We start from the raw sequence: 24997 nt of genomic DNA, 5'->3' as shown, positions 1-24997 counted from the left end.
CAGGTAAGTTAGGGGGTCCTTGGAGAAAGAGAACCAGGGGTGGCTTTCTTTTTTTTTAAATTAATGAATGAATGAATTTTTGGCTGCGTTGGGTCTTTGTTGCTGCATGGGGGCTTTCTCTAGTTGTGGCGAGCGGGGGCTACTCATTGCGGCGCGCAGGCTTCTCATTGCGGTGGCTTCACTTTGTTGAGGAGCATGGGCTCTAGGCGCGTGGGCTTCAGTAGTTGTGGCACACGGGCTCAGTAGTTGTGGCACGCAGGCTCTAGAGCACAGGCTCAGTAGTTGTGGCGCACGGGCTTAGTTGCTCTGTGGCATGTGGGATCTTCCTGGACCAAGGCTCGAACCCGTGTCCCCTGCATTGGCAGGCGGATTCTTAACCACTGTGCCACCAGGGAAGTCCGGGATGGCTTTCTTGACAGAAGAGAAGCCATTTTTGGCTTAAGCTGTTTTGTGACCTAAACCTGGCCACAATGCTTGCCCTTGAACAGGTCTCAGTAATCAATGATCTTGAGCAAAGGAATGAAGAAACAAACAATAGTCGGGCAAGAGAAGTGACAATAGCAAAGATAATGCATCAGTTGTAAAGACTCCCAGTTCTGTATCAATGGTGAAGATTGGCCTGATGCAATCGACCGCCAGATCAACTAGGGCCTGAAGGACGAGGATGTTGACCTTTTCTGACCCTCGTGACTTCAATCAACTAAAGCTTGGACTCTGCCTGCTGCCCAAGCCCCTTCATGTATACACATGTACACTTAGCTTAAAACTTCCCCAATTTTGCTGTTTGGGAAGACATTGCTTTGGGAGAGACCGCCGGTGTGCTCCTGACTTACTGCAAGTAATCATAAATCCTTCTCTTGATCTTCGGCTTGTTCAACACTCAACAAGAGGCACACCCAGTTTTGGGGTAACTGGGTGATGAGCACAGGGTCTCTGGGAGCAGAGGAAGACCCCAACCACAGCCAGGGGATCAGGGGAAGGGTTCTGGAGGTGACCTCTAACCTGTTCCTAAGGCATGAACAAGGAGTTTTCCAGAATAAAGGATTGGGAGGAGGTTGCAGGCAAAGGGGTTTCCTCATGTCAAGGCCTGAATAGGAGAGAGACCCTGGCCCCTGAATTCACTCAGACTCCTTCTCTGTTTTCTGTCACTCCCTCACCGGACACACCTTTATTCTTGGTGACTTCCTGGACCTCCTCTTGATGCCAAAAACTCAGCCTCTGTGCACCGGTGCCAAATCGAGTCTCGGAGACAGAGTTTCGGGTGAAGTAGAAAAGAATAGCTTTATTGCTTTGCCAGGCAAAGGGGACATAGTGGGCCTGTGCCCTCAAAAACTGTGTGTCCCGGGCTTCCCTGGTGGCAAGTGATTGAGGGTCCGCCTGCCGATGCAGGGGACACGGGTTCGTGCCCCGGTCCGGGAAGATCCCACATGCCGCGGAGCGGCTGGGCCCGTGAGCCATGGCCGCTGAGCCTGTGCGTCCGTAGCCTGTGCTCCGCAACGGGAGAGGCCACAACAGTGAGAGGCCCGCGTACCGCAAAAAATAAACCAAAAACCAAAAAACAAACTGTGTGTCCCTACCTGGCGTGGGGAGGGGGATTTGGTGAGGAGTTTTATAGCAGTGGTTTACGGGTGGGGTTGCCAAACCATGACCTTCTCTGGAATGAAGAATGCTTCATCCAGTAGTTAACATCTTCCATTTGTTGGGGGGTTTAGTTCTGTAGAAGGGCTCAAAGCTACTGCTATGTGTATCCCTTTAGGTGGAACCAGGACCCTGCCCCGAGGCTGCACCATTGTTTCTTGACTGCTCCTCCCTTTTCTCTGCATCCCCCCCACCCCTTCCCTGATTAGCAACTGTTCGAATCTGCTCTTTGGGACTCAGGGAAGGTCATGAAGGCTGGAGTCTATTCCCTACAATCAAGAAATGGGGGGGCTTCCCTGGTGGCGCAGTGGTTGAGAGTCCGCCTGCTGATGCAGGGGACACGGGTTCATGCCCCGGGTCCGGGAAGATCCCACATGCCGCGGAGCGGCTGGGCCCGTGAGCCGTGGCCACTGAGCCTGCGCGTCCAGAGCCTGTGCTCTGCAACAGGCCACAACAGTGAGAGGCCCACGTACCACAAAAAAAAAAAAAAAAAAAAAAGAAATGGGGGACACAGCAAGGCTTCCTTGCCCAGGAGCCCCCACAGGGTCCTGCTTGGGTTCACTATTGCTGCTGTAACAAACGAGACAAACTTAGTGGCTTAAAACAACATAAGTTCATTCTCTGTAGTTCTGGAATCAGAAGTCGGAAATCAAGGGGTCACCAGGGAGGCTAGGCTGTAAAGGGGAGTCTGTTTCTGGAGCCTCTAGGGGAGAATTCGTTTCCTTGCCTTCAGCTTCTAGAGGCACCTTCATTCCTTGGGTTGTGGCTCCTTCCCCCATTTTCAAAGCCAGCAGTGTAATACCTTCCATAGTCAAATCTCCCTCAGCCTCCCACATGTGACTACATTGGCTCCACCTAGGGAATCGAGGAGAATCTCCCCATTTCAAGATCCTGCCAGGTTACATTCACAGATTTCAGGGATTCGGACGTCAATGTCTTTCTGGGAGCCATTATCCAGCCTCCCAACCTCCACCATCCATACACTCTTTTAGAGAGACTATCTCACACCCTGTCTTCTCTCCTCAAACCTCTGACCTCACCCCACCATTACCGTCACCTGGTTACCTGGCTGCCCATTTCACTGAGGGGATAAAATAAACACAAGAGAACACCTCAGGCTCTCCCACCACATCTAGCCTCCCACCGTATCTGTGCCCAGGGCCTCAGCTTTCTCCCCTGTGACTATGGATAAACACCCAGGCTGCTGGCTAAGGGCATCCTCCTCTCTGCTCGGGATCTCAGCATCTCTCCCAACTCTAGGACATTGCTCCAGCACCTCTCCTCTCTCCTTCCTTTAGCATCAAATTCCTGGTCTCCCGGATCTTTCCTGCCTGCATGCAAGCATACGAATGATTCTTCCATGTAAAAAACAACTTACTCCCTCATACGCATTAGAATGGCAAATATAAAAAGAAAGAAAGAGAGAGAGAGGGAGGGAGGGAGGGAAGGGAGGGAGGGAGGGGAGGGAGGGAGGGAGGGAGGAAGGAAGGAAGGAAGGAAGGGAGGGAGGGAGGGAGGGAGGGAGGAAGGAAAGAAAGAAAGAAAGAAAGAAAAAGAAAAAGAAAGGAAGGAAGGAAGAAAGAAAGAAAAGAAAGAAAGGAAAAAGACAGGAAGAGGAAAGAAAGAGAGAAAGAAAAAAGGAAGGAAGGAAGCATTGGTGAAGATGTAGAGAAACGGGAACATTTTTGCATTGCTGGTGAGAAAGTAAGCTGGTGCAGATGCTATGGAATACAGTATGGTGGTTTCTCAGAAAAATTAAATAGGGAATTGCTGTATGATCCAGAGATTCTAATTCTGATTAAACCCAAAAGAATTGAAAGCAGAGACGCAAACAGATACTCATATGCCAGTGTTCATTGCAGCATTATTCACAATAGCTAAAGGTGGCAGCAAACCAAGGGTCCATGGATGGGTAAACAAAAGATGGTATATTTATACAATAGAGTATCATTCAGCCTTAAAAAGGAAAGAAACTCTGACACATTCTGCAACATGGATGGACCTCACAGACATCATGCTAAGTGAAAGAAGCCAGTCACAAAAAGACAAATACCGTATGATTCCACTTATGTGAGGCCCCCAGAGCAGCCAAATTCAAAGAGACAGAAAGTAGAATGGGGGTTGCCAGAGGCTGGGGGGAGACAGGTATTTGGAGTTAATGTTTACTGGGTACAGAATTTTCAATTTTGTAAGATGAAAAGAGTTAGGGACACGGATGGTGGTGATGGTTGCCCAATGTGGTGAATATGCAGGCATACCTTGGAGAGAGTGCAGGTTTGGTTCCAGACCACCACAATAAAGCGAGTCACAAAGATTTTTTGGTTTCCCAGTGTATATAAAATTTACATTTACACCTTACTGTAGTTTATTAAGTGTGCAATAGCATTATGTCTAGAAAAACAATGTACATACCTTAATTAAAAAATACTTTATTGGACTTCCCTGGTGGCACAGTGGTTAAGAATCCACCTGCCAGTGCAGGGGACACGGGTTCGAGCCCTGATCCGGGAAGATCCCACATGCTGCGGAGCAACTAAGCCCGTGTGCCACAACTACTGAGCCTGCGCTCTAGAGCCCGTGAGCCACAACTACTGAGCCCGAGTGCCACAACTACTGAAGCCTGCGCACCTAGAGCCCGTGCTCCGCAGCAAGAGAAGCCACCGCAATGAGAAGCCCGCACACCGCAACGAAGAGCAGACCCAGCTCGCCGTAACTAGAGAAAAGCCCACGCGCAGCAACAGAGACCCAAGGCAGCCAAAACAAAAACAAAAACAAAAAACAAAACTTTATTGCTAAAAAATGCCAACCATCATCCGAGCCTTCAGTGAGTCGTAATCTTTTTGCTGGTGGAGGGTCTCACCTTGATGTTGATGCTGCTGACTGATCAGGGCGGTGGTTGCTGAAGGTTCTTATTTTTAAAAATAAGACAACAGGGGCTTCCCTGGTGGTGCAGTGGTTGAGAGTCCGCCTGCCGATGCAGGGGACACGGGTTCGTGCCCCGGTCCGGGAGGATCCCACATGCCGCAGAGGGGCTGGGCCCGTGAGCCATGGCCGCTGAGCCTGCGCATCCGGAGCCTGTGCTCCGCAACGGGAGAGGCCACAACAGTGAGAGGCCCGCGTACCGCAAAAAAAAAAAAAAAAAATTGGAGTCAATCCTCTCAAACCCTACAGCTGCTTTATCAACTATGTTTATATAAGATTCTAAATTCCCTGCTGTCATTTCAACAATCTTCATATCACCTGTACCAGGAGTACATTCCATCTCAAAAAACCCACTTTTTTTTGCTCATCCATAAGAAGCAATTCCTCATCCATTCAAGTTTTATCGTGAGATTGCAGCAATTCAGTCTCCACTTCTAATTCTACTTCTTTTGTTATTTCTACCACATCTGCCGTTATTCCTCCACGGAAGTCTTAAATCCCTCGAAGTCATCAATGAGCACTGGAATCAACTTTTTCTAAACTCCTATTAAGGTTGATATTTTGACCTCATCTCATGAATCATGAATGGTCTTAATGGCATCTAGAATGGTGACTCCTTTCTAGAAGGGTTTTTTAGCTTACTTTGCCCAGATCCATCAAAGGTCTCACTATCTATGGCAGCTATAGCCACACAAAATGTATTTCTTAAATAATAAGACTTGAAAGTTGAAATTACTCCTTGATCCATGAGCTGCAGAATGGGTATTCTGTTAGCAGGCACGAAGACATTAATCTCCATCAGAGCTCATGAGTGACCAGGTGCATTGTCAATGAGCAGTAATATTTGGAGGGAATCTTTGTTTCTGAGCAGTAGGTCTCAACAGTGGGCTTAAAATATTTAGTAAACCATGTTGTAAACAGATGTGCTGTCAATCCAAGCTTTGTTGGATTTATAGAGCGCAGGCAGAGTAAATTTAGCACAATTCTTAAGGGCCCTAGGATTTTCATAATGGTAAAATGAGCATTGACTTTAACCTAAAGTCACCAGCTACATTAACCCCTAACAAGAGAGTCAGTCTGTCCTTTGCATCTTTGAAGCCAGGCACTGACTTTTCCTCTCTAGCTATGAAAGTCCTAGATGCCATCGTCTTCCAATAGAAGGTTGTTTCAGCTACGTTGAAAATCTGTTGTTTAGCGTAGCCACCTTCATTCATTATCTTAGCAAGATCTTCAGGATAACTTGCTGCAGCTTTTATATCAGCACTTGCTGCTTCACGTGGCACTTTTATGTTATGGAGACGGCTTCTCTCCTTCAGCCTCGTGAACCAACCCCTGCTGCCTTCAAACTTTTCTTCTGTCGTTTCCTCACCTCCCTCAGCCTTCCTAGAATTGAAGAAAGTTAGAGCCTTGCTCTGGGTTAGGCTTTGGCTTAAGGCATTGTTGTGGCTGGTTTGATCTTCGATCGAGACCACCAAAACTTTCTCCATATCAGCAATAAGGCTGTTTCGCTTTCTCATCATTCATATATTCACTGGAGTAGCACTTTTAATTTCCTTCAAGAACTTTCCTTTGCATTCACAACTTGGCTAACTGGCACAGGAGGCCTACCTGCCTATCTCAGCTTTCAACCTGCCTTCCTCAGTAAGCTTCATCATTTCTAACTTTTTTTTTTTTTTGGCTGCATCAGGTCTTAGTTGCGACATGCAAGATCTTCGTTCAGGCATGCGGGATCTTCCACTGCGGCCCACGGGCTTCTCTCTAGCGGGCTTCTTTCTAGTTGTGGCGTGTGGGTTTTTTCTCTCTCTCGTTGAGGCGTGCAGGTTCAGTAGTTGTGGCACGTGGGCTTAGTTACCCCGCTGCTTGTGGGATCTTAGTTCCCCGACCAGGGATCGAACCCACGTCCCTGCATTGGAAGGCAGATTCTTTACCACTGGACCACCAGGGAAGTCCCCCATCATTTCTAACTTTTGATCTAAAGTAAGAGACGTGTGATTCTTCCTTTCACTTGAACACTTAGAGGCCATTGTAAGGTTATTAGCTGGCATGATTTAAATATTGTTGTGTCTCGGGGAACAGGAAGGCCCGAGGAGAGGGAGAGAGATGGGGGAATAGTTGGTCAGTGGAGCAGTCAGAACATACACAACGTTGATTAACTTCACCATCTTATATGGGTGTGGTTTTGGATGCCCCCCAAACAATTGCAATAGTAACATCAAAAATCACTGATCACATTTCACCATTACAAATATAATAATAATGAAAAAGTTTGAAATATTTCAAGAATTTTTAAAGTTTTGGCCGTGCCGCGGGCTTGCAGGATTTTAGTTCTCCAACCAGGGATGGAATCCAGGGCCCTCGGCAGTGAAAGCGTGGAGTCCTAACCACTAGACCACCAGGGAATTCCCGAAATAATTCAAGAATTACCAGAACGTGACACAGAGATACAAAGTGAGCAAATGCTTTTGGAAAAATGGCACCGATAGACTTGCTAGACGCACAGTTGTCACAAATCTTCAGTTTGTAAAAAACGCAACGTCTGCAAAGCACAATAAAGGGAAATGCAATAAAACAAGGTGTGCCTGTACTTAAAGCCACTGGACTGTTCTCTCAGGAATGATTGAGATTGCAGATTTTATGTTATGTGCATTTCGCTACAATTACAAACAGCAAAACCTCCTTGAAAACAATTCTCCCTTCAGTTACTGTCAGATTTCCCAGCTACTGTTTTGTTTTGTTTTGTTTTTTTGGCCACACTGCACAGTTTGTAGGATCTTAGTTTCTGGACCAGGGATTGAACCCAGGGCCATGGAGGTGAAAGTGCTGAGTCCTAACCACTGGACTGCCAAGGAACTCCCAGCTACTCCTAACAGCAAAACACGTAGAAAATGTTGTCTGTTGGCATTCACTGTCTGCAATTTATCTTCTTTCATTTTCTCTTGAGCTCACACCAGTGAGGCTGTGTCCACCTCACCACTAAAACTCTACTGGCCAGGTCGCTGCTGACACTAACCCTGCTGCTTGAGTCACAGAGGCTCTCAGGTCTCCTCTCACTCCCCCTGTGGGCAGCGTTTGACCCAAGTGACCAGCCCCCTCCCTGAAACACGCTGCTCACCTGCTTCCAGGAGCACACACAGCCCTGGCTCTCCTGCCGGCTCGTCTCGGGGGCTCCTTCTGCCTCCTTGGCTTCTCCCTCCTCATCTCGGCCCTCGGGCATCTTCTCCACCTCCCACACCCTCCCCTGCGAGTCCCATCCAGCATCATGCCTTTAAGTACCACAAATGCATCCTGCCGGCTCCCAGTGTTTGAATGGGTAAGTATTTACTGTGCTCCTACTTCACAGCTGGCACTGCTCTAGGTGTTGGGATACAGCAACGACTAAAACAAATGGGTGGGAAGAGAGACAATAAGAAAACACACAAATGGCTTACAGCAGATGGTACAAGTATTAAATTAGGGGTATTACATGCTTCTTAATAGCATCTAATCTACTTTTTCTTTGCACCAGTCAGCATCCCAGGATAGAGCTCTCATTCCCACTCATGTTTATGGGGTACTGCTCTTAGGTACAGTATACCTAACTCATTAATTATGGCTGCGCCATAATTAATGGGAGTAGTATTTTCTAAAAATGGATTCATGCACACATCCAAGCCACATTAAAATTTCAACTTAGAGTTTCTACAAAGTCTGTCTCCTTTCTATGTGAGGAGAATGAAGCTGGCCACAGAGAACGGAAGGATTGGGGGATCCCCCTCCTGGATCAGGACATCAGGGAAGGGACCAGAGAGGTGACTTGGAGAAGAGGCCTGACGAATGGAGGGAGAGCCGGAGCATGACCTGGGGCTAGGATGGGGCACAGTGAGAGGGAAAGAGAGGGGCCAGGTCTAAAGGGCTTCCCCTGTCCTGCTAAGGTGGGCAGTGGGCAAAGGGACTCACTGAACACTTGTAGCTACCTAGACGTAGCGCTAGATCTCACAGGTTAAGGGCTCACTCCCAGAAGACTGCCTTCATTTCACACACCAATCACAGGTCCAGGTGTTACCTGTGCTTCCAACCGACCTCTTATACGACAACCAACTTTGGTTTCATTACTTTGCTAAAGCAGCTCATAGGACTCAAGAAAACAGTTTACTTATTAGGCTACCAGCTTATTACAAAGGATACAGCTCAGAGTCAGGAAGAGCCAGACAGAAGAGATGCAAAGGGCAACGTTTATGTGAGAAGGGGCCGGGGCTTGCGTGCTCCTTCTGGGTGCACCACCCTCCCAGCACATCCACTTGTTCAGCTGGACGCTTTCTGAACCCCGTCCTTTTGGGGTTTTAGGGAGGCTTCATTAATAGCCATGCTTGATTGAATCACTGGCCATTGGTGATTGACTCAACCTCCAGCCCCTCTTCCCAACCCAGAGGTAAGGGGCTGAGGTGGAAAGTTCCAACCCTCTAATCATTCCCCTGGCAACCAGGGGGTTCATTCCCCTGGCAACCAGCCCTCATCCTTAGGGGCTTTCCAGAAGCCACCTATTAACATAAACTTAGGTGTGACTGAAAGGGGTTTGATATGAATAATAAGACACTGGTTTTGCCTTTATGGCTCTGGAGCTATTTCAGAAATGAGGACCCAAGGACAAATATTTGAACAAAAGATGTTCCATTGCTCTCATCACTTGGGAAATTCCAAAGGTTTTTTAAGAGTTGTGAGCCAGGAATGGAGGATGAAGATCAAATATATACTTCTTATTATAAATCACAATATCACAGTGGGTAAATTTGGAGTAACTGAAGGCAGCCACCTGCCTGATGGGTGAACCAGTCAAAATGGGCCAGTTGAAGACCCTCCTGCTTCTTTCTTTTCTTTAACTGAGACAGAACAAGTGGTTTCAATGAGGTAGAGGCCAGCACAGATGGGAGCAAGCAACTGTGGATTCCTCTTCATCTAGTCTGCATTCAGGCATCGTTGTTATGGGGCACTGATGGATTAGCACAGAAGTCAAGAGTTGTGGGCCTTCAAGTCCACTTTCCAGGTGTGAATCCTGGCTCCACCACCTTCTGTCTGTGTGACCTCAGGCAAGCTAATGACCTTCTCTGTGCCTCACTCTCCTTATCTCTAAAATGAGGTTAAAATATTACGTCCCTCAGAGTAAGGGATTAATGCATGAACTACTATCTGTGAAATACTTGGAATTGTGCCTGACACATAGTAAGTGTTCAGTAAATATAAGTGGCTATTTTTGTGTGTTGGGGGGGGTGGTCCTGGGGATGCAACAGAATGCCAGCTGGAGCTGGCATGCTAGGAGGGACTGTGTGAAAAAATATGTGTAGACTATGCCCGTGGTGAGTGCTAAGAAGAAAAATAAAGCAACGTAAGGGGACAGACGGGAGTGGGGGTATTGCTGGTTTGCAAGGGGAGTTCAGGAAGGCTTCTCTGAGGAGCTGGTATTTGAGCAGAGGCCTTGGTAAAGGGAGGGTGGGACAGCCTTGGAACCCCAGGGACAGGACATGAGGTCAAGAGGGTGTCTTCAGAAGCCAGGGGAAGGATGTTGGGTTTTATTTCCCACATCATGGGAGAGATCTGAGCATTGCCTGCTCTAAGAGTTGCGAAACCAAGCTTCGGTTATTTTATCTCCATAATTGCTCCGGGAGATAGGCAAGGTACCCATTATCTCTGCCGTGCAGAGGAGGGCAGGACCGTCTGGGCTTGATACTCATCTAAGGAGTTGAGTTGGGTGGACAGTCTGTTTACTGTGGGAGGCTCCTGATAACCAGCTCTGTAGAATTTTCTCTCTCTCTGGGGACTTCTCTGCTCCACCTGGAGCTCTATATTCAGAAACCAGAAACCAGGGCAGCATCTGGAAAGCTGGGCGTTTGCTCAGGGCAAACCTAAAGGTTAAGAGTCCTGCGACTGTACCTTAGCTCCACCCATAACCTGCTGTGTGAACTTGGAGTAGCCACTGTCCCTCTCTGGAGCTCAGAATCCCTCTGTAAGATGATGGGGCTGACCCCTGAGCTATGGTCTGTGCTTTGTCCTTCTTCCCACAGAGTGACAGTACCACCCCTGCCCAGGCTGTCTGCATTTTCTCAAGAGACTCTGGACCTGCACTGTCAAATACAAATACTGAATTTTGAAGACTTAGTACAAAACATATATAAAAGAGCTCAGTAATAATTTTTATACTGATTACATGTTGAAATGATACTATTTTGGAGATGTTAGGTTAAATAAAATATTAACACTAATTTCACCTGTTTCTTTGCACTTAGTGTGGACGCTAGAGAATTTAGAATTATGTGTGTGGCTTGCATTTCTATTGGACAGTGCTGCTGTGGAAACTTCTGGATCTGATTCATTCATATTTAAAATTATAGCTGCCTCTCCCCTAAGATGCCTACCTCTCCCATGGGACTCTTACAGTACTTATCACCTTCTCAAATATTGTATAATTTACATGTGTTATATTTATTGCTCACCATCTGCTCCTCTTGCTAGAATAGAAACTCCAATAGGGCATTTTTATAGACAAAAATATGTCTGTTTTGCTCAGTGATGTAGCCCCAAGTGCTTAGAAGAGTGCCTAGGGTATAGGAGGTGCTCAATAAATGGTGAAAGAATAAACGAATGAATGTAAGCCTAGGGAGGTTGGGGGTTCCACCATTGCCAATTCTTCCTTTTTTTTGTTTTCTAGAGAAGCTCCAGATATAGATTTTCACAAGTGATCTCCAGCTTTTAAAATGTAACTTAACTTCAATTATTTTAAGGCTTTGTGTGGGCCAAAAGGAACATTTCTCTAGCAGTTTTGGCTGACTGTCTGCAGCCGCTCTGGTCTAGATGATCTGAAGGCCGGGTAGGGAGGGGCCTGATACTGGAGAGTACTGAGCAGGACCCCTCAAATCTGCCTGCCCCAGAAAACCTGGCCCTTCTGGGCCAACATACATCTGAGAGTCTAGGGTGGATGGTAATTAAGGATATCCCCCATCTCCTGCAGCCCCTCATCCGTTATGTGTCAGAAACTTGCAACTTTGGAGACCACAGCATGGGTGGGGGACCATGGGAGGACCTTCCCTGTGGCCAACACAACCCCTTTCCTTCTGCCAGGACAACATTTGACCTCTCTGTTCCCTGTTTTGTCCATAACGAGTATAAATTTTGCTCTAATAATTGAAGCTCAGGGCTGTGGGCTGGTGCAGGAAAGGCTGAGGCCATTATGGACAGGGATTCAGGCTCACAGCAGAGTCCTGCCTTGTCCTATGGTCTCTCTGCATGACTTTAAGTTCCTTCCCCTTCCTAGTCCTCAGTTTCTCCTTCTGTACAATGAGGGCTTTGGACCAGCTCTGCATTTCCAAACCCATCATCTGGGGAGCTGGGTCCCCCTGCAGACTCCCTGAACTTGAACCCTTGGGGGCCAGTTCTTCCCACTGAGGCCTCCATCTAAAACTGTACAGTCCTCCTTCCTACCTTGCTTCCCTGCGTTATTTCTCTCTTTAGTGCCCATCACCATCCTGTTCACTCTATATTTTATGCTGACTTTGTTTGTTCTCCGTCTCTCCTCCCTTGCTGGTATGTAAGTCCCAGGAGGGAGGAGATCTTTTAAATATCAGCTTTATTGAGGAATAATGAACAGAAAACACAATTTCAATTTTAAGTGCACACTTCAATGAACTTTGACAACTGTATACAGACTCATGATCATCACAACCATCAAGATCCAGAACAGCTCCATCACCCTGAAAAGTTCCCTCCTGTCCCTTCCTAGTCAATCCCCTCCCTCCACCCCTGTCCCCTGGCCACTACTGGTCTGCTTGTGCCATTCTAGTTTAGAATAGCATAGAAATGAAATCATTATGGTACATGGCCTTGCGTGGCCTGGCTTTTTTCACAAAGTTAATACTTCTGAGGTTCCTCCAAGATAGTATCTGTATCAGCAGTTTGCTCCTTTTTACTGCTGAGTAGTATTCCACTGTATGGGTCCACTGCAATCTCTTTTCTTCTTTTATAAACATTTAAATTATTTATTTATTTATTTTGGCTGCACTGGGTCTTAGTTGTGGCATGCGGGATCTTTAGTTGTGGCATGTGGACTCTTAGTTGAGGCATGCGGACTTCTTAGTTGCGGCACGCATGCAGGATCTAGTTCCCTGACCAGGGATTGAGCCCAGACTCCCTGCACTGGGGCATGCAGTCTTACCCAGTGGACCACCAGGGAAGTCCCTGCAATATCTTTATCCATTCTCCTGTTGATGGATATTTTGATTATTTCCTGTTTTGGGCTATGATGAATAAAGCTGCTATGAATATTTGTGTATAAGTTTTTGCATGCACATGTGCTTTCATTTCTCTTGCATAAATACCTGGGAGTGGGATGGCTGTGTGGTAAACGTATGTTAAGATTGATAAGGGACCGAGGCCCAAAGACTCTCAGTGATACTGGTTGAAGGAATGGTGCCCTGGCATCTGCGTTTTAAATAAACTCTCCAGGTACAGTCAGGTGTCTCTGTGTTAGAAGATCTGGACCCTGAGCTCCTTCAGCTCTGATGGCTGCCTTCCCTTCTGCCTTCTGTGGAGTCTAGGGTTTTACACCCAAACCTCAGCTTCTGGGGGGACCTAGTGTTGAGATTCTGATGGGTTGACCCCCACCTCAGAGAAACTCAGGCCTTGCTTGGGAGTGAGTCAGCCCACAAGCACCTTCATTAGCTTAGCATCATGAGGGCTGATAAATGTCATGGTAAATAGATAGTCTTGCAACCTTGCCAGCCTGTGACCTTTGTCTTCTGACTTTTTATGAGCCTGAGATGTTCTTCCTGCCCTTCTGGTGATAATCCAAGATGAGGCGTTCATTTGTTCATTCTTTCATAGCATTGGGCCTTTTCTGTGCTAGGCCACGTCTAGGTACTGAGGAAACATTTGTGAAAAAGACATAATTTCTGCTGTCAGTGAACTTTCAGGGTGATGAAAGATAACATAGGTATAAACAAATAAGATGATCTCATCTCAGGCAGCATTAAGTTCTGTTAAGATAATATAACAGGGTAATGGATGAGGGGAACTTCAGATATGGCAGCAGAGAAATCCTCTCTGAGATGGAATATTTGAAGCAAGGAGTGGCCTGTATGATTATCCAGAGCTGCCCTGTAGTCATACAAGTCTATTGAGCACTTGAAATGTAGCTAGTTTGTATTACGATGTGCAGTAGTGTAAAACACACACCAGGTTTAAAAAACTAATATAAAAAACCCCAAAATACCTTATTAATAATTTTTTTCTGTTGGTTACAGGTTGAGATGATAATATTTAGAACATATTGGATTAAATAAAATACATTATTAATTTCACCTTTTTCTTTTTCCTGTAAAAAATGTACCGACTAAATAAATGTACTATGTGGCTTGCATTATATTCCCATTGGACAGCAGTTAGGGTAAAAGCATCCTAAGCAGAGAGATGCAAATGCAAAAGTCCCGGGGCAGGAACTGAAGGATGCTGGGACAGAGCGGGCCCGGGAAAGAGTGGCAGAAATGCGAATGGAACAAATTCAGTAGGAGCTTGGTGTCGGCTCTCTGAGGAGGTGGGTTTTAACTTAAGTATAATGCGGAAGAGGTTTTAACAGGAAAGTGGCATGGTATTAATTATGTTTTAACAGACTTCTGCGGCTGATAAGTGGCGAACAGATTGCGGGCGGGTCGTTGTAGACGGAAGAATTCTGGGTTCTAATACTTCTAAGCCAATATGTCCTATATATTATCCTTCCCCCGGACTCGGTTTACCCCCGCGCTGTAAAATGGGGGGGCTGTTTGGGCCTTTCTACCGCTTCAGCCCCAGCACCTGCGAGCCCTGGAGGGGCGGGCAGCCCTGCAGGAGCGGCCGCGGGCGCCAGGAGGCCTCCTCGATGACTCGGCGCTCGGCTGGCCAGGCGCAGGCGCGTCGCCCGCTCGATTGGTCGGGTCGGGGCGGGTCTGCGCGCAGCGGGCCAGCGCCATTGAGGAGCTGCGAAGAGGAAGCGCCGCGCAGTGCTTGGCTGGGGCGGGCGGCCCGGGACACCTACAGGTACGGGCCGAGGCGGGGCGGCGCCGGGCGGCGAGCAGGGCCGGGGGCCGCAGGGCGGGCGTGGACCTGCGGTCGACCGCTCCGACTTCGTTTCAGACCTGGAAGCCCCGGCCCGCCCGGGCGGAGCGCTGCGCTGGGAGCCCGGGGACCCCGGCGTCCGGCCCTCCGGCGGTCTAAGCTCCTCGGGGGATCCCTGGGGTGTCCGAGCCCCAGACGGCCCCGAGCGCCCCGCCCTCACCGGGACTCTCGAGTCCGAGGCCCTGCGGGCACCCGCGCCATATGCTCGGGCGTCCTGAGTCTCCGAGGACTTCGGCGTCCGTGTTCTGGGGAGTTTGAACCCCCGCCGGACCCGCACGCTTTTCCGGGTCGGGGCAGCCTGGTGCCCTGGGATCGAGGGGGTGTCAGGCCGCGTCTCCCCGCCGGAGCCTCGGTCTCCACGCGGGAGCCCAGGGTATGAGCTCCTTTGCTTTATGCCCAAGAACATGGCTCTAGTCATGGCTCCAGAGGGTCTTAAACATCCCCTTCTCCAGCCTTCTGGGGTCTCGTTCTGGGATGGGACATCAGGCCTCAAACCTCTCTTTATCCCTCGCCTCCCGGGGTCACATCCTGGCTGAGCCCCTCCTTCCGGGGCTGGGACGCGCGGCTGTGTTCCTTTCAGGCTGTATCTGGGAGGTGGGCTCTCGGTCCCCTGGAGCCGGGCTTAGGGTTCTGAGAGCAGAGGGGCGGCAGGCGGGCTGGAGGAGCCTCGACTCCTGGGCAGTCTCCTTCCTGCCGGGCCTCCGCCCCTCTCCGGCCTCCGATGTCCGAGCTCGCAGGGCCGGCAGCCCTCAGCCCCGCCGCCTCCGCTCCCGCGTCCTGTTGCCAGCCCTTCCTACTGAGGGCTCCAGGGCTCCAGCCGCTCCTCGAGGGAGGGGCCTGGCTCAAGGTCATGGCCGGCTGTCTGCCCACCGGTAGGCTGAGCACTGATCCCCAGTGTCACCTGCCCCACCGATTAGGGGAGGCCAGGTGGGGTTAGTACCAGGCCTAGAAACCCTGATGGACCAGAGTGTAAAAACACTTTGGGATTCTGGCCAGTCTGGCGGCCTTTCCTGACACCGGATTCCTTAACGGAATCCTTGAAGTGGCCTCAAACCTGCTCTAGATGCTTAGCAGAGCTAATGGCTGCCGTCTAGCTTGGGCCTCAGTGTACTTACTGCACAGGGCGTTTTATAGTGTTTCTTACCCAATCTTCTTTTAATCAGTGCTTTGCATTCGTCCACCTTCAGGGAAGGTAGGGTAGGGCCAGATCTTGTGTGCAAACTGACGGTTGTTTCCCTTTATGAGGAGAGCACTTGTGGACGGCACCAGAGAGTTTGTTGGCACTTAGGACCAGAATCAATGGCAGCAACTTCAGAAGTAAAGAGTCTTCCAACTTTGGCTCTTTGCCTAAGTGTGTTTGGACTCTACATAGTAAGACTAGGTTAGTCAGGTTCATGTTTTGTTTTTGTAGGTTTACTCATTTAAAGTTATAGAAAGAAGTGTTTCCTTTACTCAGGCTGTTAAACATTTCTTATTTTAAGAAATTTGTTCTTGTAATCTCTTCTTTAAATAAGTGTATGCAGTAATTTTTAGCAGATTCCTAATTTTACATAAAAATGTAGCTTTAAAAAAGATCTTTGGAAGGAAATTAGTATTTTTCCAAATGCTGTTTATTTTCTTATGTTTTTACTGTCGTTGTTGACAAAAGTTAATCTTCTGTGGAAATGCAGGACACTATTGACAAATAAAAACAGATTTTTCCTGGAGGTTAACTCTTGTACAGCTTTGTGTTTGGGGGTTTCTGGTGGGTGGAGGCCTCTCAGTTGGGGTAAGAGTATCTCCTGGCACTAAGGTGAATAACTGGAGGTGGGGCAAAGTGCTTGGAAAGGATCCCGAAAGGGCCGGTTCCAAGTGGGATGCCTGCCACAGCAAACCTGGAGTGTCAGGCTTGGTAGGCTGGTGTCCGACATGCTTGGCTCAGAGCAAGATTTGGAGCCCACAGTTCTAACTAGGATCTACTAGCTGAGCAGTCTTGGAACCCATTTAAACTTTGGTGTCTCAAGTTCCCTCATGTTAACTTTACGGAATACTAAAAATAATCTCTGTTTTGTAATGCTAATAAACAGCAGTTATTGTAATGACAGCAGTAAATCAGCATTGACTGTAAATACTGCAGCTGGAACCAGAGGATTTCTGTTGTCTGCAGTTACTGACTAAGGGGGTCCCTTGTATCAGCACTGTCTGGTGTCCAGGTACCAGCAATGCAGCTCCAGGACAGTTAAGAAGAACGATAAACCACTGTTGTCTTCCTTCCATTTATATCATTTTATGAATGAGCCTGATGAAGAGGTTTGCAGAATTGATTTCGGGAGGGCTTAAAGAGGATCGGTGCAGAACATGAAGTTTATTGATGCAGTCTCTTAGGCCATTTTTGCCTTAATCTAGGAGAGGGTTTCTCAACCTTGGTACTATTGGCATTTGGGGCTGGAAAATTCATTGCTGCGGGGGGCTACCTCGTGCATTGTAGGAGGTTTAGCAGCCTCCATGGTCTCTTCTCACAAGGTACCAGTAGCAATCCCCCCAGTCGTGATATTCAAAAATGTCTCTAGACATTGCCATATCACATCTGGATGAGAACCTCTGATCAGGACAGTCTAGTCCCCAGGTCAGTCACCAAAAGCAAGCAGTTTAACAATCAGTTACATCGAAAAGATACACAACTTTGAATTGTAGGTAATTTTTGGTAAATTTATAAGTGACTATCCCTTGCAGCTGCATCAAAATGCAGATGTATTGGTTTGGCCCTCCATTTACTGGTGGGGGCATCGTATAGTGCTTTTCATCCCATCTTTTTTTTTTTTTTAAATTGAAGTATAGTTGATTTACAATATTGTGGTAGTTTCAGGTATACAGCAAAGTGATTCAGTTATGTATATTTCAGATTATTTTCTATTATAGGTTATTATACAATATTGAATATTCTTCCCTGTGTTATGCAGTAAACCCTTGTTGCTTATCTATTTTATATATCTTAGTGTGTCTGTTAATCCCATACTCCTAATTTATCCCTCCCCTCTTCCCCCTTTAGTAACCATAAGTTTGTTTTCTATGTCTGTGAGTCTGTGTCTCTTTTGTATATAGATTCATTTATATTATTTTTCAGATTTCACATATAAACGATATCATATAATATTTGTCTTTCTCTGTCTGACTTCACTTAGTTTGATAGTCTCTAGGTCCATGCATGTTGCTACAAATAATATTTCCTTTTTTTTTATGGCTGAGTAGTATTCCATTATATATGTGTGTGTGTGTGTGTATATATATATATATATATATATATATATATGCACCACACCTTCTTTATCCATTCATCTGTTGATGGACACTTAGGGTGCTTCCATGTCTTGGCTATTGTAAACAGTGGTGCAGTGAACATTGGTCACCCCATCTTTTCTTAAATCTGTGATTTGCATCCAGCCACCTTCAGGGCAGGTAGAGTAGGATATCAGCTTGGAAAAACTGTCAGGTTTTTCTGTTCATTTCCTTTTTTTTTTCTTTCATAGATTCTTCTGTGACCATGAGAGAGAGAAATAATGATCCATGAGTTTTAAACACCTTGTCTTGAGGATATAGTCATGTTGGAAGGTCTTGTAGCCTGGGTTCTCAATACCTATCTAGGGAAATATGTCAATAACCTGAACACTGATCAGCTGTCCGTTGCGCTTCTGAAAGGTGAGTGCATGTATCTCTTTTTGGTGAAGTATGCTTTGCAGATTGCATTTCTATTTTTTATGTTCTTTTTGTTGTATTGAGAGTAATAAACCCCGATGGACAGATGGCTTTGTATTAAATATGTGTAAAAGGAAATAATGTTCTTCCATATGACACTGATTATTATTACAGGGTAACTTAAGTATATAGCTGGATTGTTGTAGGTTTTAGGGGACTGTTAAATATTAAAAGGAAAATAAAAAAGAAAACCATGCTACTGGTGACTGTGCTTTACCCCAGTTAATTTTTTAGTTTTATGAAGCTTTGTGGAGGCAGCCAGGATGTAGTGACAATGGCATTGGCTTCGGCTTCAAATCCTGCTGTGTTACTTGTTAGCTACATGAACAAGTCACTGAAATTCTGAGCCTCGGTTTCTTTAGAGAAAGAGGGTAATGTACCTTTACAGCATCGCTGAAAGGATCAAGTGGAGTGACCATTGAAGCTCCTATCCTGCTGGTGTGTAATAGACACCCAGTAGAAGTTTTAAAATACGTTACTGTGGGGTCTTCCAACAGAATTTCTGAGTTCTTGTCTTGCTGAGTAGTAACGTACCTAAAGCTTGAGACATTTTAGCCTTTACAGGTCTATACTGTGTAAATGCAGCCCAGGGGTTTGATGTGGGGATTGGAAAGCGGCTTTCTTCTCCTTCTCCTTGTTTTAATTTAAGTTCTGTTTGCTCAACTCAAAGTGGAACCCTTTAACAAATCTAGAGAAAGAAGATAAAGTCAGTTTGCAAACATGTAGAATCATAGAAAGAGGAAAGGAGGCCTCAGATATAGTGGAAACCTTCTGGGCTTCCTGGGAGTATGAGTTTTGGCAAGTGGACCAGGGCAGGTTAGTGGGGCTAGCAGTGATACAGATGTGTGTATAGTATGAGCACAGGGTGCAGTGATTTTCTCTTCCCAGAAGCAGCATTCTCCGGGGTTTTCTGACCCACCTAAACGAGTGGAGCGATCACAGCAGCAATAGGCGGTGGGGAGCTAGCACGGTTGCACCTCCCTGCTCCCTTCCTTTCTTTGGAAACAGAAGTGGGTTCTTTCCTGTTCTTCGGCTTTTCCTTCTGCCCTTTCCTAGAAGGCAGCTGCTGAGTGGAAAGTGAAAGTGACCAATTGTCAGGGCGGGGCTGTGTTTAAAGTGCAATAATAGTGTCAGGTTCACCTCTTTGGTCACTTATTGAAGTTCTCAGACACACTGTGAAGCTAACCAGGTTGTACAGGGCAGGTAACAGGGCCTAGAAGGAGCAACATTGTTATTAGCAACAACATTGCTAATAACAGAGCTGGCTTTCTCAAGAGTGGTATGGTAAGAAGAAGGATCTTTGCTAAAGAAATGAATAAATAGAAATTTGTGGTACCTGACAAATCATGGAGTCTATACTAATAATAGATTTCTAATCTCAGCAATTTTAGACAGAACATATCTTGTAAGGACAGCTGTGTGTATCTCTGAAGCTTTCTACTGCTTTTCTGTGCTTATCTTTTCTTAAAAATTCTTCTCTATGGCTTTTAATGAACCTGTGGAATTTGAGGAATGTTTCTCTGCAGAATAGAAAAATGCTTTTTCTTTCAAAACTTGTGTCAGTTAGGTACTCCGTCCTTATGGCTCCAAAGCACACCACGATGCTTGGCCAGAAAAGTTTTAGAGCATTGCAATGCACTGAGAGAATGGCTTGTAAAGGAGTTGACACTTTTTGTTGATCTTGATGACATAGTTAAGCAGTGTTTGGGGGCAGAGGGTACTAGATAGGAATAAGAATATTATTTCAGTCTGTGTGCAAATATTTACAGATGCTTTGGAAGATGCAAAGGCGACTGAAATAGTGGTCAAGGGTATAGATTTTGTAGCCAGACTGGGTTTGAATCCCAGTTCCTCCATTTACCAGTAACTTGGGCAAATTACTCAAATTCTTTTTTTCTTCTTCTGACAGTTTTATTGAGATATAATTGATATAGAGCACTGTGTAAGTTTAAGGTATACAGTATAATGGTTCGACTTACATACATCATGAAATGATTATCACAGTAAGTTTAGTGAACATCCATCATCTCATACAGATACAAAATTAAAGAAATAGAAAAAACATTTTTTCTTGTGATGAGAACTCTTAGGATTTACTCTCAACTTTCATATATAACATATATGTTAACTGTATTTATCATGTTGTACATTACACCCTTAGTACTAAATTACTCAAATTCTACTAAGAATTAAATAGAAAATTAAATATTAAAATTGCTTTAGTCTCCCTTTCTGCAAGTTGGAGGTAATATTAACTATCTCATAAGGTTCTAAGAACTAAACACATTAATGTAGGTTCAAAGAGCTTAGAACTGTTCTTGGTCCTCCGTCAGTGTTAGTCATCATCATCATACAACCAGCAACATGTGATTAGCTGGTGGGTTGGACTTCAAGGGTAGATTGTGCACACATGCTAAAAGCAATAAAAATGCGAAGTAGCATATGAGTAGTGGAAGGACAGAGATAGGACTTGTATAACATTTCATTTGTTCAGTCATTCGACAGACTTTCACTGAGCACCTGCTTTGGGTAAGGCTCTGTTATGGAATGATACAAAACGGGGAGACAGAAGAAAATACTTGGAGCTCAGGCATAGGGTCTAACCCTGGTTTCACCACTTAACAGCTGTTTGTGACTGTGAGCAAGTTACGGAAGCCTCCTCTTCATCCTCTGTCCCTCTTGCTGCCAGAGATCACACAGGTCTGGTATGAACTCTAGTACTACCACTGACCAGATCTGTGATTTTTAAGCAGACTGCTTATCCTTTAAGCTCATTTTTCTTATCTTAAAAATGAAGAAAATAATAGTATTTCCTCATATTTTTGTGAGGATCAAATGAAGAAATGCATATGAAATGCTTGGGACATAGTAAGATCTCACTGAATGATAGCCATCCTCATCTTCCTCCTCCTCCCCCTCCTCCTCCCCTCCCTTCTCCTCCTCCTCCTTCCTCCTCCCCCTCCCTTCCCCCTCCTCCTCCCTCCTCCTTCCCTCCTCCTCCTTCCCTCCTACTCCCCCTTCTCCTCCTCCTCCCCTTCTCCCCCTCCTGCCCTCCTCTCCCTCCTCCCTCCCCCTCCTCTCCCTCCTCCCTCCTCCTCCCCCTCCCTCTTCCTCCTCCTCATCGTCATCATCATCATGGTCATTGTCATCATCATCATCCCAGCTCCACCTCTATAATCCCTGCCCTCAGAGAGCCATTAACCAGTCCTGGAGACAGAAATAAGTGTACAGTAATACAAGGCAGTATGTATTATGTTGTTATACTAGAGATACAGGCATAATGCAGTGGGAGGGGAGTCATTCTTCTTGTCTGGAGGACCCTGAGAAAGCTATTCTGGGGGTGGCTTTGAGTGGGTCTTAGCAGGATTTTGATAGATGGCCCAGGCTGGGTGACCACATTCCAGGCAGAATGAGGCGTGTGAGCAGAGGCGGAAGGCTGAAACCTGCAGGGTGTCTTTGGGATGGTTTGGGGCCAGAAGATAGCGGCTGCCAGTGCTGGTTCAAGGAGTCTGAACTCTGGGCCATGGGCATACATTTAGATTCCCCCTCCTTTTTTTTTTTTTTTTTTTTAAAATAAGCTCTGAACCTCAGGTTGGCCCTTTAAATGAGGTTGGCTTCCCTAGAGCTGAGGAAGGAAGATTGAGTAGTCATTAGGTATTACTCTAAATTCACCCCAGCTAGTGACTAGATTTCTTGTTAATCTGAGGTGAGGAATTTTTGGATGAGAGAGCCATCCATAAATAAGTCTGCAAATTATCTGTCTGGAAATCAACAAACATTATTATCTATAAGGTGCTCACCTATGCTGGGTGCTTTGTGGCCTGGTCCCTTGGAGGGACCTTTTCCAGCAGGGCCAGTTGTGGGTACATATGAGTGGGTGGGGAAGTAGGAAGCCTTTGATCTGTGTTTTGCCTGATTACCCTTTTTAAAAAAATACTTATTTTTATTTATTTATTTTTGGCTGTGCTGGGTCTTAGTTGCGGCACATGGGATCTTTTTTTTTTTCAGTTGTGGCATGTGGACTTCTTAGTTGTGGCATGAAGACTCTTAGTTGCAGCATGCATGCGGGATCTAATTCCCCGACCAGAGATCGAACCCGGGCCCCCTGCATTGGGAGTGCGGAGTCTTACCCACTGGGCCACCAGGGAAGTCCCTGATTCCCTTGTTTTTGACTTGCTATAGGCTGCCATTTCTCCTCATTCTTTTCTGTGTGTCCTCTCCTTTCTAGACCACCTCCTTTGCTGTCTGTGCTTCAGCTTCTTTAATTTTTCATTGAATGGATTGCCTGCAGTTCTTTCCACTTCTCCACTCTGTACAGCAGCCAAGGAAACCTGGGGCTGTCTGCCTTTGTGACAGATTTGGGTATTGAAAAATAGGGCGAATGATTCAGATTGCAAATGTTGCTCTTCAGAAGTTATATACTTTCCTCCCTTTAAGTCGGTTTCAACTGATAAGGAATGTGTCTCATGTTTTTTCCCCCTTATGCTCATTTTCTCCCCAAGTGTGGATATAGGGTTGTTTCTGGGCTCTCTGGGATTATTAGCTTCTCCTTTTGTTAAGTCTTAAGGTAAGTGGAGCCCCATGTGAATAGATGTTCTTGCAAAAGTCTGAAAAATAAGTTGGGTGCATTTGTTCAGAATCTGCCAAAATGCTAGCTTTGAATACTTCTTTAGATGCCAATGCACAAGTCTTAATCATTCAAAGGGGAAAATAATTAAGTTTCTTGTATTAGTGTGTCTTTGGAGGAAAAGACTTGCTCTCCTTTCTTCTGGGTTCTCTTACCAGTTAATGGTTGCTGGGTGGTGGTTGTCTGTACTCCCTGTTCTTGAGAGTACATTTCAGACAGATTTAAGTGACTCAGAAATTGACTTGTGTTGCACAAATGAACAACTTTATAAAACGGCTGTTTCCCCAGCATTTTGGAGATGGGGACCCTGCCTGCCTTTGTTTTTATTCCCAGTGGCCAGCACAGTGCCTTAGGCGCAGGGGAGGGATCAGTATGTACTGGGTTGGCCAAAAAGTGCATTCGGGTTTTTCCATAAAAACCCGAATGCACTTTTTGGCCAACCCAGTATGTGTAAAGGGTTGATTTCCATAGCTGGGAGAGAGAGAGATCTAGCTGCACCCTTGTGACTAATCCTTCAGTCCGCTTTGGAGTCATCTTGTGCTTTTGGATTTAAGTAATTATAGAAACTGGGTCTGAAAAGGACCTTCAGCGGTGGTCCTGTTCATGCCTTTGCTCTCTGACTGGTTATTACACCTGCGAGTGAGGGTGCAGAGGAGAACCTGCAGAGGGGGCTCTCCAGAGGAGAGAGTATAAATTCCTCTTGATGACCAACTTTACAGGGGCTCTCTGACGTGGTATGGAATACACCCATTTTGGGGAAGGGGGAGGGCGGTGGGTAAGGAGAGCTTGTTAAAAATTGCAAATTTCTGTTTCAGACCCAGGAACCTGCATTTCATCCTAGGTGATTCAGATGTTAATGGTCCTCTGGTGGAATAGTAGCCTAAACTAGGGGTCTGTAAACCGGCCAACTGGCCAGATCCCCTTGCTAGCTGAGAATGGCTTTTCCATTTTTAAAGGCTTGTAAAGAACAAAACAAAAGGAGAATATACAGTAGACACGATAAGTCCTGAGATATTTACTATCTGGCTCATTAGAGTTAGATCCCTGCCTAAATCCTTCATCTGCTGGTAAGCTTCAGCTGTTATTTACATGTCAGTGGGCTGGTCGGGAAATTAGTACAGAGAATGCACATTGGTATAGCCTGGGTCTAGATGTGAAACTCTCCCTTTACCCTTCATTGATTTGCACACAACAGGCAACTGCTGCATTTGTTGGATGAACATGTTATGGTATTTTTATTTTTTAGGTGCTGTTGAATTAGAAAACTTGCCTTTAAAGAAAGATGCCTTGAAAGAACTGGAATTACCATTTGAAGTCAAAGCTGGTATGTGGAACAAGGGAGTGGGAGGCAGTTTTGAGTCTTTTATCGATTGGGACGTGAAAAGTGAGAGCCCTTGAGTTTGGCTCTGTTGGACCAGGAAGAGGCAGGATTGGAAGGATAGAGTTTAGATCAGTCTTCAAGTGTGGTCTCTAGGCCATTAGTATCAGGATGATCTTGGGGGTGGTGGTGGGGAGGTCAGGTGGCCCCCAGACTTACTGAATCAGAGTCTCTGAGGGAGTGTTGTTGAACCTGCATCTTTAATAAGCACCCCAGGTGATTCTTATGTTTACTAAAGTCTGAGAACTTCCATCCTAGATACAGGGGGTTCTTATTTTCAAAGAATTCATATTACTAAGAGACAGTTTACTCTATTGAATGAAAGGTGGGCTCTGGAACTGTATGCTTGCGTTTCTATTCCATATCTGCCATTTTCTGGCTGTGTGACCTTGGGGAGGTTCCCTAACCACTCTGTGAGTGTATCCTCATCTTAGAATGGGATAATACTAGTAGCTATATCATACGTTTGTTGAGAGGAATACCTGAGTTAATGCATTAAAATGACTAGAACAGTGCCCGGCACACTCAGTTGATGTTTGCAATTATTATCGGAGTCTTGCAGTTACTAGGTTTGGTAAGGAAACAAG

The 24997-nt window shown here is 46.1% G+C and overlaps 1 protein-coding gene across 6 annotated transcripts in view; it reads left to right on the top strand.

Moving 5' to 3' along the window:
• Positions 1 to 14520: 14520 nt before the first annotated feature.
• VPS13D (vacuolar protein sorting 13 homolog D) overlaps positions 14521 to 24997 on the top strand; it is a 244821-nt gene continuing 234344 nt past the window's right edge. For 5 of the 6 annotated variants that reach the window (XM_082649814.1, XM_082649813.1, XM_082649811.1 and 2 more), the window contains exons 1-3: positions 14521 to 14595; positions 18180 to 18348; positions 24279 to 24356. In XM_082649814.1, coding sequence (XP_082505940.1) covers positions 18252 to 18348; positions 24279 to 24356 — 175 coding nt within the window. In that variant the 5' untranslated portion in view covers positions 14521 to 14595; positions 18180 to 18251. Of the gene's footprint in view, positions 14596 to 18130; positions 18349 to 24278; positions 24357 to 24997 lie in introns of those variants that run through there. The other variant, XM_082649812.1, reaches the window with a different exon arrangement.

This window comes from Grampus griseus, assembly GCF_964374135.1.
Source record: "Grampus griseus genome assembly, chromosome: 1".
Taxonomy (NCBI): Eukaryota; Metazoa; Chordata; class Mammalia; order Artiodactyla; family Delphinidae; genus Grampus; species Grampus griseus.
Note: the sequence above shows the minus strand (reverse complement) of the source record. Positions and strands in the feature narration are given on the sequence as shown.